This window comes from Perognathus longimembris, chromosome 7 (genome assembly GCF_023159225.1).
Source record: "Perognathus longimembris pacificus isolate PPM17 chromosome 7, ASM2315922v1, whole genome shotgun sequence".
Classification (NCBI taxonomy): Eukaryota; Metazoa; Chordata; class Mammalia; order Rodentia; family Heteromyidae; genus Perognathus; species Perognathus longimembris.
In genome coordinates this window covers 6,339,448-6,356,085 of record NC_063167.1, presented here as the reverse complement: position 1 = coordinate 6,356,085, position 16,638 = coordinate 6,339,448, and the positions used below count along the sequence as shown (strand labels likewise).

At 52.8% G+C, this 16,638-nt stretch overlaps 1 protein-coding gene across 1 annotated transcript; it reads right to left on the bottom strand.

Moving 5' to 3' along the window:
* Positions 1–5,017: 5,017 nt before the first annotated feature.
* Pgd (phosphogluconate dehydrogenase) lies at positions 5,018–16,375 on the bottom strand. The gene is made up of 13 exons (XM_048350210.1): positions 16,291–16,375; positions 15,872–15,947; positions 14,755–14,934; positions 12,329–12,394; positions 11,965–12,083; positions 9,998–10,067; positions 8,548–8,682; positions 7,943–8,132; positions 7,278–7,408; positions 6,862–6,995; positions 5,962–6,061; positions 5,757–5,879; positions 5,018–5,671 (listed from the first exon to the last, which is right to left on the bottom strand). Exons 1-13 carry the CDS (start codon positions 16,296–16,298, stop codon positions 5,552–5,554), a joined length of 1,452 nt encoding a protein of 483 aa, XP_048206167.1. The 5' UTR covers positions 16,299–16,375; the 3' UTR covers positions 5,018–5,551.
* Between the last annotated feature and the right edge of the window lie 263 nt (positions 16,376–16,638).

The window sequence follows — 16,638 nt, the reverse complement described above, 5'->3', positions numbered from 1 at the left end:
GGTGAGCCCGAAGTGTGTGGCCGGGTGTCCCGCGCGCGCCCCGCCCCGCCCGCTCCGCACGGCTCCGCTCCGGCCGCTCGCTGACGGAGGGAGGATAACGGTGCGGTGTTCCCGTGTCCCGAGAAGTGCAGTGACCCGGGAAGGGCTGACACCGCCCGAGGAGGAAATGGGCTCGTTGCCTGGCTCGGGAAACGTCACCTTTATAATACCCATTTTCAACACGTAACCCCAGCGTCCCCGGAGGCCGAGGATGGAGACTCAGAGCCGGCCTGGGCCCACCCGTCCGAGGGACGCCTCCCCACTTACCCACGGGAGGTGCGACTCGAGTGGCCGAGCACCAGCTGTGAGCAAAAGAGTCCAGCAAAGGCACCAGGATCCGAGCTCAGGACCCCCCCAAACCCCTCCGCCCCGAAATCAACCCCCCCACCAAACAACCACAGGAAACACCGAAGTTAGGGCTGGGGTTGTAGCTCATGAGTGGCTTTGGGTTCCAGTCCCAGCACAGGGGAGGGGAGAAAAAGCAAAGAAAACCAATGAAACCCTGCTGGATCTTTTTTCCATCCCAAGTTTATTCTTTTACAGCATCATCCGTACAGAGGATTTGTTTGCTGAATCAAATAGTAACATTCGAGTACTGGAAGAATATTACCTGTGTTTTGTGCTACTCACCTCGCAGTGACAACAGCCAGGATACACTGTCAAGTTTTATCTGCACTGGCGGTGTGTTCTCGGTCACTCTAGTAAGCACAGTCAACAGGTTCAATCTGTTCATTTCCAGGGTGTCAGTACTGCCACCGTGTGGGATGGGGCCATTTGATCACACGAGGCAGAATTAGAAAGACCCACAGCAAATCCATACACACAGATACATGTAAATAATGTGAGATAAGATAACAGTGAAATGGTGAGTTCAGTATTCCTTTTTGCCACGATGTAAAGCATAAATTTAACCTTTTTTTTTTTTTTGCACTGCTGAGGATTAATCTGGAGCCTCATGCTTGCTAGGCAAGCTCTCTACCACTTAGCCCTAATTTTCTTGCTTTTTGGTGTTTGACCATAGCCCCTTGAACTTGTTAGGCCACATCCCCAGCCCTTTTCTGCTTTTATTCTTTGGATAGGGCCTTGCACTTTGGAATCTGACCCTGTGCCTCTTGTGTAGCTGTGTCATAGGTACAAACCACCACACTCAGTCTGCTTGTGGAGATGGAGACCTTGCTAACTTTTTTTCTTTTCTTTTTTCTTTGGATGTCCTTAATCCCCCCAATCTCTACTTCCCAAATAGCTGGGATTATAGGCATGAGCCATTGCACCTGGCTCATCACTTAATTTATTTTAAAATAATGGCTGTGTTTGTATTTAGTTTTCAGTATTCTTGAAATTTCTTTATCCTATTAATCTGCAGGGAATGGCAGCAGTACACCCCTCATCTAGCACATAGTAAACACTGGTTTAAAATCAAAGTTGAAAAGACATCATGCTGTAACAAGTGGTTAGAGTACGCACCTCCTGTAACAGTGAGTTCTGCTGAGACCCCACCTGCCAAATGCACAGTACATCTTCTCAGTGTTGCTAGTTTAGGTTTGGACCTTAGCAGCGTCTCACTGAGGTGAACAGAGCAGGGTGCCTGAAGGGTGGGTACACAAGGCACACCCATCAGAAAATCAGGGGTCCCCTATTGAGTTTGGTAGTTTCTAAAGCATTATTGAAATCATCCAGGGGGCGGGAGGTTTATTTAGACTCTCCTTACACTTTAAGATTTCATGGGGTTTTTTGTTTCGTATGTGTGCTGGTCCTGGGGCTTGAACTCAGGGCCTAAGCACTGTCCCTGATCTTTTTTTGCTCAAGGCCGGTGTTCTACCATTTGAGTTACAGCTCCACTTCTGGCATTTTTGATAGTTCATTGGAGCCCAGAGTCTAACGGCCTTTCCTGCCCAGGTTGGCTTTGAACTGTGATCCTCGGATCTCAAGCTCCTGAGTAGTAAGGATTACAGGTATGAGCAACCAGCACCAAGTTAAGATTTTGATTCTTTATCTTGAATTGCATGTGGGTTGAGGTGGGGATGGAGAAGTGAGGAGCTGTTATAGACCTTTCTAGGCACCAACTGTCCATCTCCCCGGCCTGTCCCCTCAGCTTCTGCTTGGAACTCATCCACCTTACCTGTCGTTTGTCCAACACCACCTGTGATCTCAGCATGCAGCAGGCCAGGAGTCTGAAGACAGCCTCGGCTACATAGGGAGACCCTGTCAGTTCTAGGCTGTGCACTTTGCCTGCCTTCTCATTCTATTTTTTTTTTTTTTTTTTTTTGGCCAGTCCTGGGCCTTGGACTCAGGGCCTGAGCACTGTCCCTGGCTTCTTTTTGCTCAAGGCTAGCACTCTGTCGCTTGAGCCACAGCGCCGCTTCTGGCCGTTTTCTGTATATGTGGTGCTGGGGAATCGAACCTAGGGCCTCGTGTATCCGAGGCAGGCACTCTTGCCACTAGGCTATATCCCCAGCCCTGCCTTCTCATTCTAGAGCCATCGCTTCCCGGGTTAATGGACAGCATTGCGGTAGTGCGTGGAGTACTCGGTCTCCTAAGCCGGAGGACAAGGAGCAATGTCAGTGCGGAGCACAGATTTATTTGGCTCCATGGAGTGGCAGGCACACAGGCTGGCCACTAGATGTCGCCACTGCCCCACACCAGGAGTAAAGTCAGGGCTGCTGCCCACTTGTGATACTGTGAAGGGCAGGTGGCTTCCCGGTGAGCAGAGTACACAGAGCCATGGTATGGTGGGCTGGCTTTGTTTGACTTCCCCAGCCTCCTTCCTCCTGCAGGGTGGGTTCTGAGAGTGCAGTGTGTGGGCTCTCTCGGTGTCCAACACACTTGGGCAACACCACTCTCCCTGGGTATGGGAGTGTGTGTGCTAGAGGTGTGTGCGTGTAGTCGGAACGTGCTGGGTCCACAGACCAACAGAGCTCCTGGGGCCAGCAGCCACTGGGACCAGCGCAAAGGCCCCGACTAGGAGACTGCTGCGACTCCCCTTCCCACGGGTGGAGTCCACCATTAAGGTCTCACAAAGAAGCGTCTTCAACTTGAGCATTACTTATATTTTTTTCCTTTTCTTAAAATTTACTTTAAATTCTTTTTAATTTTATTCCTTTTTGCCATTATCTGATTTTGTTTCTTTTCTTTCTTCTTTTTTTTTTTTTTTTGCTGGTCCTAGGGCTTGAACTCAAGGCCTGGGCATTGTCCCCGAGGCTCTCTGTGCTAGCACTCTACCACTTGAGCCATAGCACCACTTCCAGCATTTTCTGTGTACATGGTCCTGAGCAATCGAACCAAGGGCTTAATGCATGCAAGGCAAGCACTCTACCACTAAGCCATATTCCCAGGCCCCATTATCTGATTTTATGTATTTTTGTGTTGTAATTTAAAAAAAAAGTTTTGGTTAGCCCCTAGACTTGAACTCAGGGCTGAAGCACTGTCCCTGAGCTTTTTTATACTTAAGGCTAGCTTGAGCCACAAGGCTCCACTGCTGGCTTTTTGTTGAGGGGGAGAAGGATGGTGGTGAACTGAAGCAAGACTTCCCTGACCAAGCTGGCTTCAGACCACAATTCTCAGATCTGATTCCTGAGTAGCTAGGATTATTGGTGTGAACCACCACCAGGGCCCCACTTTTTTTTTTTTGCCAGTCCTGGGCCTGGGCACTGTCTGTGAGCTTCTTTTTGCTCAAGGTAGCCCTCTACCACTTGAGCCACAGCGCCACTTCCAGCTTTTTCTATATATGTGGTGCTGGGGAATGGAACCCAGGGCTTCAAGTATACGAGGCAAGCACTTTACCACTAGGCCACATTCCCAGCCAAAACAAGTAACTTTTCTATTTATCTAGAAAAGGGAAAAAAAGGGGAAGCTCTACCTGGCACTTGTAATTCTAGCTTCTCCAGAGGCTGAGATCGGAGGTTCTCAGTTTGAAGCTAGCTGGGACAAAGTCCATGAGATGCTTCTCCAATTAATCACCAAAGAGCTGGAAGTAGAGGTCTGGCTCACATCATAGAGTGCCAGCCTTGAGCAGAAAAAGCCAAGCAAGAGCAAGAGGCACTGAGTTGAAGCCCAAGTACAAAAAAGAAGTGTTTCTCTGTCGCTCACATTTCCAGATGTGAGACGAAGTATTGTTTTCTGTCAAACCAAAGTATATTTGGTATGGTGTATTGGTATTTCTGGCTTTATTTTTACTGATTTACTTCAGTCATAATTTTCTGTACTGTTTTTTACTAGTTAGCCACGTTAGGGATATAAATCTTGAAAAAGTTAAAATAATAATCTGTAATTGCTAAGTGAAGTAAAGCTTTGACAGGAATTAAAGAACAGCTCCCTTTCTAACCTTGGTAATCAGCTGCACTTAGGCTGTGAGCACAAATCCTTGACGAGGAGGGGCCAGTTTGGATTGGGATGAAAGCCTAGCAAATTGCCCTGCACGGTGCCTGCCTAGCTTTGGGTGGAGCAATGGCATTGTACCCTGTCGTGCAAAACTAAATTGCCTTGACAAAACCTCGTATTGCCCTCGTGTGTCTACTCATTTCTCACAGAGGCGAGGCAGGAAGGGGCAGGTAAGCCTGGCCTGGCTAAGTCCTCACGACCTGGCAGAATGTTTGCAAGCTGATTTGGCTGGGCATGGTGGCACATGCCAGGAGGCCGAGGCAGGGAGGGAAGAGCCACACAGGCCACATAGCGACCGTCTCCAAGAATAAGGGAGTTAACGAAAAATGCTGTCTCAGGTCAGCTCTGCCCGCCTCTGTACCCGTCTGAAATAGGGGGGGGCGAACTGATGGGCACCAGCTGTGCACCCGGTCCTGCAGAGGACTTAAAATGCTGGTCTACAATAGCCCCATGGCCCAGGGCCATGAACTACCAGCCAACAAGCCAGTAGGCAGGGAAAAGCCCAAGTACAGCCCCAGAAGGAACAGAAGCGGACCGGCGGAGCCAGCGTGTAAACGCAATTCTCTAAGAGGTTTATTGTGAAGAACATGATAGACCAGGTACACGCACGGTGTTCCCATGAAGCGCCGCCCGCCACGCCCTGCCCTGCCTCTGATGTGTCTTGTGTTTTGGGGTCTCTTGTGTGGGCCGGGGGTGAGGGTGGACTGAATGACCCAGCTGGAAGGAGAGCAGCTGCGTGGAATGCACCGCACTCCATGCAGCGCAGTCCTCCCTACCCGACAGGGAGGACCTGGTGTGGCCGGGAGCTGGTGAAGGCAGCGGTGGGGCGGGGCGGGGCGAGGCAAGGCAGTCTCGTCACTGAGTGGAGGAGGGAGAAGAGCTGCAGGACCTAAGTGCAGCGTGATCAAACCCACAAAGCCTGTCCCCTCTCCGAGGAGCTGCAGCCGCGCGGAGGACAGTCACGCAGTCCCTTCCCCCCGAGGGCGGGAGGACCGTGAGGCTCTGGGGAACGTGAGGAGTCCCGTCTACCCCTTGGCTAAAAGATCTGAGCAGGAAACAGGGCAAAGGGCCCCGAGGAGTGCTGTGTGGCACACGGAATGTCCGTTCTGCGGAGGAGGGGGACAGGCGCGCCCCGTTAGGCGTTGTAGGAAGAGGACGACACGCTGCCGCCGTGGCCTGTCCAGTTGGTATGGATGAACTGTCCCGGTTTGGCCAAGAGTTCATAGGTGTGCGCCCCGAAGTAATCCCGCTGAGCCTGGACAAGAGGTGCGCTGGTTAGGGGGAGGCCGCGGCCCCACGGCCCCGGAGGCGGCCAGGCCGTGCCGCCGCCCCCTACTTACCTGGATGAGGTTGGCCGGCAGCATCTCGTGTCTGTAGCCGTCGTAGAAGGAGAGGGCGGTGGTGAAGCAGGGCATGGGAATGCCCCGCTGGACGCCGGTGCTTACCGTCCGCCGCCACGAGTCCTGGGCACGGCAAGCAGAGCCCCCGGTAAGCAGCATGGAAGGTGCCCGGGGCAGAACCCCGAGGGGGAATTCAGCTCCGTACCTGGCAGTTCTCAACAGCCGACTTGAAGAAGTCATCCAGCAGCAGGTTCTGAAGTTGGGGGTTTCGGTCAAAGGCATCCTTAATCTTGCCCAGAAAGACACTGGAATAACAGAGGGAAGAGAGGAGTGGATCTGAACCCTGGCAGTGGAGACGCGCCGGTGGAAGGATGGGCTCGTCCCCGAGAGCCACTGAAGGAAAGAAAGCTCAGGGCAACGGCGTCCTGGAGCTGCACGCAGAGTGCAGATGAGGGGCTGGGGATGCAGCTTAGCTGTAGAGTGCCTGCCTAGCACGCATGAAGCCCTGGGTTCCATTCCTCAGCACCACATACACGGAAATGGCCAGAAGTGGCACTGTGGCTCAAGTGGCAGAGTGCTAGCCTTGAGCAAAAGGAAGCCAGGGGCAGTGCTCAGGCCCCAAGTTCAAGCCCTAGGACTGGCCAAAAAAAAAGTGTAGCCAATCCACTGAGGCTCCGCCGTCCCTACCCCTGAGCCCACAGATGCACAGCGCCCCACGTGAAATGGTAATGCTGCTTACATACGACCTACACGTGTCCTAGAGATGTATGACATGCTGATGGTCTTTAATTCAGGGCCTCACTCTGGCAAGTGCTTTTATCTCTCAGGCCAAGCCATGTCCCCAGTCCCTTATGTATACCCGCAAATACCTCCAGGTGATTTATACCACCTAATAAAATAGTGACACATAAACATAGCCTTTGCATGTATTCTACACGGCATTATATAGGAAATAACCCCAGTCCCAGTATTGTTTTCAAGTATTTCCCATCTGCAGCTCTGACTCCGTGGTGCCACTCAAATGTGACTGTAGCGGGACACAGTGAGCCTCAGCCTCAGGCGGGGGGGGGGGGGGGACCCTGCCCGCCGGGGCAGCCTCACTGACCTTCTGATGATGCAGCCCCCTCTCCACATCAGGGCGATGCCACCGTAATTGAGGGTCCAACCGAATTCAGTGGCGGCCTGTCTGAGCAGCATGAAGCCTTGTGCGTATGAGATGATTTTGGAGGCATAGAGGGCCTGGAGGGGGACAGTGGAACAGCAGCGTGGTGGGTACCCGAGCAGCCGCCGGGCAGCCAGTGAGGACCTCCTTCCACCGGCCACCCCAGGGCCCCGAGTGCCGCCCCGCCCCCACTGCCTTCCCGGGGGCCAGCAACACCTGGAGCTCTGTAAAAGCGCTCACGATCCAACAGCTCAATCTCCCAGCCAGTTTCCCAGCACGGGCAAAGGCCCTCAACTATCGAGACGAGTCCGGTGAAAGGGGAGCTCGGAGGGAGGGGGAGAACGGCTACTCGCGCGCACCTTCCGGATGTCCTCCAGGAAGGACTCCTTACTGCCTTCGAACTGGACCTTCCGGGGACCCTTCAGTTTCTTGCTGGCTTCAATCCTCTCGTCCTTCAGCGATGACAAACACCGAGCAAAGACAGCTTCTCCTGCGTGGAGGCACGGAGGGAGGTGGTCAGACACGACCAGAGCTCACACGAAACCACAGGGAGAGAGCCCGGCGGAGGAGAGAGGTGGGAAATGCATGTGTTACAGACAGCCGTGCCAACCTCAGGCATTCCAGCACTGAATCTGGGCCAAAAAGAACGTGCAGTACCAGAACGGAAACTGAGAACCTCATGATCTCTTGGTTGGTGCTCTACCGCTTGAGCCCTGATTCCACTTCCAGCCTTTTGCTGGTTAACTGGTGATCAGAGTCTCACAGACTTTCCTACCTGGGCTAGCTTCAAACCTCCATCCTCCTGGGTAGCCAGGATTACAGGTATGAGCTGCTGGTGCCTTGCCAGAAAGCATTTTGTTGTTGTTGTTGGTCATGGGGCTTGAACGCAAGGCCTCCACCTTGCTAGGCTAGCGCTCTACCACTTTAGCCACGCCCCCGGCCCCATACTGTCTGGACCAATGGAGATCAGGGTCCAGGATGTCAAGATCTAAGCGGAGGGCCACGGGGCTCAGGCAGAGCTCACCAATGAGGGTGACGGGAACCCCATACTCCAGGGCAGACACAGCCGTCCACTTCCCCGTGCCCTTCTGCCCCGCGCTGTCTCTGATCTTGGGCAGCAGCTCTTGGCCGTCGCTGTCTCGGAACTTGAGAATATTAGCGGTGATTTCGATCAGGAACGAGTCTAGCTCCGTCTTGTTCCATTCCTCAAACGTCTACGTGCAGACCGAGAGAAAGCAAGGTGAGGCGGAGGGGCCTGCACGGTGCCCTCCCTCAAAGAGACAACCCGACTAATAAATGGACCAACCACTTAGAGACTTCTCGGGAGGAGAAGTGAAAATGGCCAACGGACACATGAAGAAATGTTCAGTATCTCTGGCCACAGAGGAAATGCCACTAAGACTCTTAAGGAACTTACTCATAACTTTGTGACCGGATGTCCTATTTTATGGTCCTATAAAATGACATGGGGCCATCAGGACTGTATTAGAATAGCTTCCCCTAAATTAGGCTGGAGTCCATGCAACCTCCAGTCAGCCAGGCCAACAGGAAGGAGGAAGGACGCCTGGGGCAGGCGCCCTTCATCCGAGCGCCGAGGACCCCTGCGGAAGAGGTGCGTCTGCAGCTCACCTGGGCCATCTCCTCATGCCCTAGGCCCAGCACGTCCTTCATCAAGTGGTACGCCTCGCAGATCAGCTGCATGTCACCGTACTCGATCCCGTTGTGCACCATCTTCACAAAGTGCCCGGCCCCCTCGTCCCCCACCTGCCAGGGTGAAAAGCCCCAAAGGACATCAGAGCCGCAGGCAGCGCGCCAGACAAGCCCGCCGGTCCCCGGCAATCCACCCAAAACGTAACGAACGTGGAGCAAACCCAGTACTCCTGAACTCAAACCACAATGCATCTCCCCCATTGCCCCCTACAAGCCACTCCCCGCTTCCCAGCTCCAACCCACAAGCGTAGTCTTTGTCCTGAAGTCACCTTTCTAGCAACTGTAGCTTAAGTTGGCTAATGAAGCTTGTCTTACCAGCCTACGCTATGAAGTGGGTTCCAGACCATCCCGGGCTATGGATTGAAACCCCAACTCAAAATAAACAAGATGCAAATCACTTGTCTTCTTCTCTAGACATAAATATACTGTAGTTGTTTCTAAGTTCTACTGAGAGTGAAATGGCCTCAGCACCAAGGTCTGGCCCCCTGACTTACAAGTCCAGCCATGGGTCCCACCACCACCAAGGTCTAGCTGAGACATGCCAGCAACATGGACAAAAGCAGACTTCAGCCTAATAACCGAATGATCACAAATACTCCTGCCATCAACACATTCTGCTCCTATAGACAAGTTACCCAGGAAGCCAAGTTTTCTGAAAATTGCCTAATAAGCAAAGAGATGGTCTATTCTCTCAACACCACCAAACCCAGGAGGCCCAGCTTTCCAGACTGGAGCGAAGTCAGCGGCACTGGAGCCCCGTCCCAGGCTACGGGAAAGGCTCCTCCCCACCGTGCCTGGACCTTAAGCCTTCTCACCCAGATCGCAACCCACTTTGATTTCAACACTCTTGGGCCAAGAAGTAACAACCTGGCTAAAAAAAATCTTACTTCATCTCATCTTACTTCCTCCTATTTAAGGAAACCATCTTTTGCTGGATTGAGGAAGGCAGCTATTAACACACTGACCTTTGAACAGTCAATTAAGACACAAGGACAGGTTCGGGTGGCTCAAGTAACCTGGTATCCCAGCTACAAAGAAGGCTGAGATCTAGAAGATCACAGTTCAAAGCCAGCTCAGGCAGAAAAGTCTATGACACTCGATCTCCAGAAACAGTAATCCAAAAGCTGGGCTAGAGGCATTGTTTATAGAGTAGACCACCAGCCACGCTCAAGGTCCTGAGTTCAAACCCCTTTACCAACTCCAGCCCCCCAACAACAACAACAGAAGACACTGTGACACATGGGCATGCGCTTTGGGCACCAGCAGGGTGAGAGGCTTGTGTCGCGCAGCTAACTGCTGGGACCACGCTGGGCTCTGCTCGGATGCGCACACGAGGTCAGCGGACTACCAACGGCCGCCCAGGACTTGCCCAGTCGCAGCAGGGCTCCCCGGTCCCCACTTTCGCAGCAATGCTCTGGAAGATTGTCTTGATGTGAGGCCTGTGGAAAGAAAACTTCATTCAGCTAATAAGACAGAATAGGCAGGGATCTCAGTTCAGTTCCCAGCAATACCCTGCGCCCCCCCCCCCCGCTTTTTTCTGTGCTGGGACTAGGACTTGAACCCAGGACCTGGGCACTGTCCATTAGCTTCTTTACGCAAGGCTGGCGCTCTACACCTCCACTTCCAGCTTGTTGCTGGTTAACTGGAGATAAGAGCCTCAAGGACTTTCCTGCCCAGGCCTACTTTGAACTGATATTCTCAGATCTCAGCTTCCCAAGTAGCTATGATTACAAGCATGAGCCACCAAGCCCAGCTCACCTGTGCTTCTAGTAGTCCACAGAATGGGCGCCCTACGTAAGTGTTTTTATATTTTTGAGAAGCAGACAGGTTCTCTACCTTTCTATTTTAACATACTGAAGAGAATCCGCAGACTTCTCATCAGAGAAGTCATCTAAAGAATCATCGTTCAGGGGCTGGGAAGGTGGCCCAGTGGTATTGCTTGCCTAGCATGCATGAAGCCCTGGGTTCCATTCCTCAGTACCACATACACAGAAAAGGCCAGAAATGGAGCTGTGGTTCAAGTGGTAGAGCTCTAGCTTTGCACTTCTTTAAAAGCAACTCGGGGATGGTGCCCAGACCCTGAGTTCAAGCCACAGGACGAGAAAAGGAAGAATCATCTTTCATAATAAACCCTCTTTCTTCTTTAAGTGGCCAGGTTTCATCACTCCCGCGTCCTACTGCCTAATTCTAGAATATCTGCGAGTCACACTCACTCTGAATGGCAGGTCACCCTCCCACGCCCCCTCCACAGGACCCTGCGTGGCTGTGGCTGTCTCTCCTTTCACCGCTCGTCCGCCACACATCACATATCACCCACGGTTCCAGGCCAACCTGGACCAAAGTTCCTCAGAGTCAGCGAGATGCTGGGCACAGTGACTCCTGTCTGTCACCCCAGCTACTTGAGAGGTGGGAGGCAGCAGTCAAAGCTCCCCCAGTCAAAGAGTGTGCGAGACCTCATCAGGAGAAGCTGGCCATGGCAGTGACATGAGCCGTCTCAACTGTGATGGAAATCATCGACAGAAAAAGCGACGTTCACGGCAGCCTGGGCCAAAAGGAACTGCGACAGCCACACACCAGCGGCCGTGTCAACAGAACTAACTACTCAGGAGGCGGATACCTGTAGATTGCAACTGGAAGCCAGCTGGGTAGGAAAGTCCACAAGACTCTTATCTCCACCAAACTTAACAAAGAAGCCAAAAGTGGAGCTGTGGCTCAAGTGGCAGAGTGCTAATTTTGAGCACAAAAGCTCAGGGACTGCGCCTAGTCGCTGAGTTCAAGCCCCAGAACTGGCACAAAATGAATTAATTAACAACTTAAAAAACTAGAACAAGAGGGCTGGAGACGTGACTGATGCAGTACAGTGCCGGCCTAGCAGGTGAGAAGCCCTATGTTCAAACCCCAGTACCAGCAAACAGACAACAGACCACATGCAGCTAAGAAACAGACCCAATGCCTAACGCAGTCAGTGCACCTGTAATTCTCGCTTTCAGGAGGCTGAGGTCTGAGGAAGCCTGAGCAAGAAATTACATGAGATTCTTATTTCCAAATAACCAGCAAAAAGCTAGAAGCAGAGCTTGAGTAACAACGTACCAGCCTGGAGTGAAAAAGCTAAGGCACAGTGCCCAGGTCCTGAGTTCAAACCCCAGAACTAGCACAAGCGCGTACGTACACACACATACACACACACACACACACACACACGCACGGGAGCACCTCCAGCTCCTGTACCCCACACCACAGCCCTGCGCACAGACATCAGCTCTAGCACGGCACCTGGAGGCCTGCTGGCACGCAGGCCGCCCTGGGCCGGGTGCAGGCGGTGCTGACTGTACTCACCAAGCTTCTTTGTTCCCCCCTGGCATGAGCGACGGGCCATACCGAGCCCCTTCCTCGCCACCACTGACGCCGCTCCCCACAAACAGGAGTCCCTTGGCCTTCAGGTCTCGACACCGTCTCTAAGGAACAGAAAAACAACTTCGTAATGCTTCCAAAAAATAAGCTCTTCCCCGTGAGGGATGTACATCAGATCTCCCACATCTGCCAGCAGACAACAGAGGGTTAGGAAGAACCATTCACTCAAGGTACCAAGCCCCAAAGAATCAGGACCCGGGGCAGGCCATGTGCATCACATCAACAATGTTGATACTTCCTTCTACAATGTTCTAAGGACCTGGAAGACTTTAGACTTCACAACACTCACGGTAGTATCTCGATATTCAGAATTCCCTCCATCAATGATGATGTCGCCGGCCTCCAGCAACGGCACCTGCAACCAGACACCAGCATTAGGGGGGGAAATACACCCCAGAAGGAAAATACACCCCAAGCCAGACGCCAAGGGCTCACGCCTGTCATCCTGGCTACTCGGTTCAAAGCAGCCCAGACAGAAAAGTCCGTGAGACTCTGATCTCCAATAAACCACTCAGAAAAAGCTAATGGCGGCAACTGTGGCTGCCAGGGCAGAGTGCCAGGGCGAAAAAGACAAGCAGAGCACGAGAACCTGAGTTCAAGCCCCAGAACTGTGCCAGAAAGGCAACAAAACCACCCCCACCCAGTGATTACTTAGGCTGAAGGAGAATGTCCTCGTGTTTAGGGCACAGTGTCAGTGCTGATCACGGCAGCTTAACGGCTTGCCACATGCAAAGCTGAGTGGGACTCTGTCAGCGTCCTTCCTCTCCAGGCCACTCACGGGTACAGCAGCCACTGGTTCTCCCTGTGGAACCTGCTGCTCCCCCAAGCGCTGACAGAGACCGCCGTGACTGGAGAGTTATTTCCGAATATCTACATAATTCCCACTGGTTCCCCTTCATGCAGAAACTTACTTTTTTTTTTGGTTCTACGGCTTGAACTCAGGGCCTGAGCACTGTCCCTGGCTTCTTTTTGCTCTGCCACTTGAGCCACAGCGCCGCTTCTGGCCTTTTCTGTTTATGTGGTGCTGAGGAATCAAACCCAGGGCTTCATGCATGCTAGGCAAGCACTCTACTGCTAAGCCACATTCTCAGCCCCACACTTCTGGTTTTATAGTGGTTAATTGGGGATAAGAATCTTACAGACCTTCCTGACTGGGCTGGCTTTGAACCACAATCCTGAGAGCTCAGCCTCTTGAGTAGCTGGGATTGCAAGTGCCACCAGCACCCAGCCAGAAACTTTTTCCTTCTAAGAAAGACACACTTGTGCTGGGGGTGCAGTTCAAGAGTTAGTGCTTTGGTGTCTGGGAATATGGCCTAGTGGCAAGAGTGCTTGCCTCATATACATGAAGCCCTGGGTTCGATTCCCCAGCACCACATATATAGAAAATGGCCAGAAGGGGCACTGTGGCTCAGGTGGCAGAGTGCTAGCCTTGAGCAAAAAGAAGCCAGGGACAGTGCTCAGGCCCTGAGTCCAAGGCCCACGACTGGCAAAAAAAAAAAAAAAAGAAAGAGTTAGTGCTTACCTAGTACCTTCCAGGCCCTGTGTTCTTTCTCAGTATCAAGAAAGCAAAAAGAGGGCTGGGACTATGGCCTAGTGGCAAGAGTGCTTGCTTTGTATACATGAAGCCCTGGGTTCGATTCCCCAGCACCACATATACAGAAAATGGCCAGAAGTGGCGCTGTGGCTCAAGTGGCAGAGTGCTAGCCTTGAGCAAAAAGAAGCCAGGGACAGTGCTCAGGCCCTGAGTCCAAGCCCCAGGACTGGCCAAAAAAAAAAAGAAAGCAAAAAGAAAAAAAAAGTACAATCTGATGTTGCAGAGTACATAAAAGCACCCTGAAAACTACTGCAAAACTGTATATTGCTAAGTCCAACAAATTGGAAGGAAAGAACTCAGTTTCTAAAATTCCCTGAGGGAACTCTTGTCATTCATATTAAATTACACAAGAATTGGAAAATTGCAGGAATACTGGGGTTTGGTTTTTTAAATTTGCACACTAAAGCCAGCTAAAGAATCAAGGTTCAAAGCCAGACTGGACAGACAAATCTTCAAGAGGTATTTTTAAATTAACCAGCAAAAAGCCAGAGTGGAAGTGTGGCAAAGAGGTAGAGTGCCAGCAAGAAGTAAAAATGCAGATTAAAAGCCTGGAGCCCTGAGTGCAAGCCCCAGTACTGACACAAAAATAAGTGAACAAATTTGCACACTAAGATTTCATTAGTGAATAGAACGGAACATTCACTGACTGTAAGATCTCTGGGTTGGGGATGGAGCTCAGTGGTGGAAGGTGCTCAGCAAGTAGAAAGCCTGATTCAATCCCCAGCACCAAAATAGGAGCAGAAAATGGGCTGAGGATGCTACGTAATGTCTGCCTCACAAACAAGGCCTGGGATGGGCCCCGGGTTCCGAACACGGGGGTGGAAGGTCCAGGGGAAGAAGGGAGGGGGTTCAGCCATCCTCCCACAGACAGCAAATATCAACTAAATACCAACTAAAGAGATAAAGTTATAATAAAACAATGTCAAAGGGCTCATTCATAGTTATATTCTTAACAAATTCTTAGTGGAAAGCCTTTTAGTGTCCTTAAATTACCACCCAAGGATATGCTGTTAGTGTCAATCATGTTAACCAATACTAAGACATTCAAGCAAGCACTGTCAAATGTAGAAACTGAAGTAAAATTTTCTAAAACAACCAAGAAAATGCCGCGCGGGCCTCACCAGTTTTCCAATGAAGTCATCCACAGCCTGGCCGGCCTTCACAAGGATTATGACCCGCCGGGGCTTCTTCAGCTTGGAGACCATCTCCTTCAGGGACTGTGCACCAATCACTTGGGTCCCCTTTGCCTCATTGGCCAAGAAATCATCTACTTTGGAGACTGTCCTGTTAAAAGCACACACCTAGAGGGACAAAAGGCCTGCTTAGGAGACCGAGGACCAAGCAACAAGATGAGGACCAAGCAACCGTGAAACGATGACTCAGCCCATGGGAGAGGCCCCCTCTGCCTCCTCCGTTTCCTTACCCAAGTGCTGGTTGATCCCTGTAAGGTTAAGTCACTGCCTCAGGAGGAAACAGCAGAGAACTGAGGCAAAGGCCAGCAGAACACAGCACACGGGTGCCAGGTAGAGCCTGTCCCTGCCACTAAGGCTCACAATCACACCAAAGCCCCAGCCAGTTTCCTAGGGGTTGGTCCTTTGTCCCTGACAGTGCTAAGCCACTGGAGTATTTAGAAATAGCACTTTGGGCCTGTATGGTGCCTGCAGTCCCAACAGTTAGAGGCCAGGCTGAGCAACACTGTCTGAAGGAAAAGAAAAAAAACAATTCAGAAAATGGAGACAGAGCTCAAGCACTAGAGAGTCAGCAGAGAGTGGAAAAAGTGGGGCTCCAGACCTAGCACACACAATATTTTTTGGCTGTCTCCAGCTAATACTTGATTAGGAAAATCTGTCCTCTTTCAAGATTCATCTTGACTTAAGATACTGAACCTTGCCTGGAGCCAGTGGCTTGCCAAGGTGGCTCACACCTGTAATCCTAGCTACTGAGGAGACTGAGATCTGAGGATCAGAGTTGGAAGCCAGCCCGGGCACAAGTCCCTAAAACTCTTATCTCCAATTAACCAGCAAAAAGTTTCAAGTGGGGGCTGGGAATATGGCCTAGTGGCCGGGGACAGTGCTCAGGCCCTGAGTTCAAGACCCAGGGCAGAGAGAGAGAGACACAGAGACAGAGAGACACAGAGAGACAGAGAGAGAGACCCCATGGATTGTGCGGGGATCCCTGAAACTGGGATCAATGCCCATCAAAGCCCAGTCAAAGGCAGGCCGTGTCCCCACAACTCACCACGAAGCCATGGTCATTCATGTTCAATATCAGGTTCTGGCCCATGACGGCCAGTCCGATCAGGGCGATGTCGGCTCTGGAAGGCCAGAGGGAAAACAAGGAGCGCCATCAGTGTCTCCAGGGGGCTTCAGACGGGCTGGGGGCTCCCACCCGGCCCGGCCCCATCTGCACTCGCACCCGGGGCCGGCACCCCGCCGCCCCGGGAACCCCGAGCCCTCGGCCTGCGCAGGGCGCGCGCACGCGGAGCCCCCCGGGCCGGCCGGGGTCGGGGGGCGGCGCCCCGAGCCCGCGCCGCCGAGGGCGGGCCGGGACCCGGAGGCGCGGGGCGGCGGCGCGCGCGGCGGGCGGCCCCCGGGCTGAGGGGCGCCACGGAGGGAAGCGAGCAGACACCCCAGCCCGAGGTCCCCGCGGTTACTCACTGGGCCATGGCGGCGACGAGCAGGAAGCGAGGCCAGCGGGGTCGGCGAGCGAATGAAGCGGTGCCCGGCTCCCGCTGGCCTCACCGTCCGGCTTCCCGGGGTCGGCCAATCGGAAGGAAGGGACGGGGCTCTGCTTCCCACCATTGGTTCTCTCCGGCGCCTGTTAGACCACCTGAGGGCAGACGGACAGGCCCACCGCCAAGCCAGACCAGTGGAGCGCCGAGCAGTTCGATGACCCCTCCCCCCGCCCCTTAGTGGGGAGAGGGGCGTGGGACCCGGCCAGGTGCCTCCGCCAGCCGGGACTCGGTTCCCGGGTTCGAGGCTGGAGTCCGCCGCTCCGGCCAGACG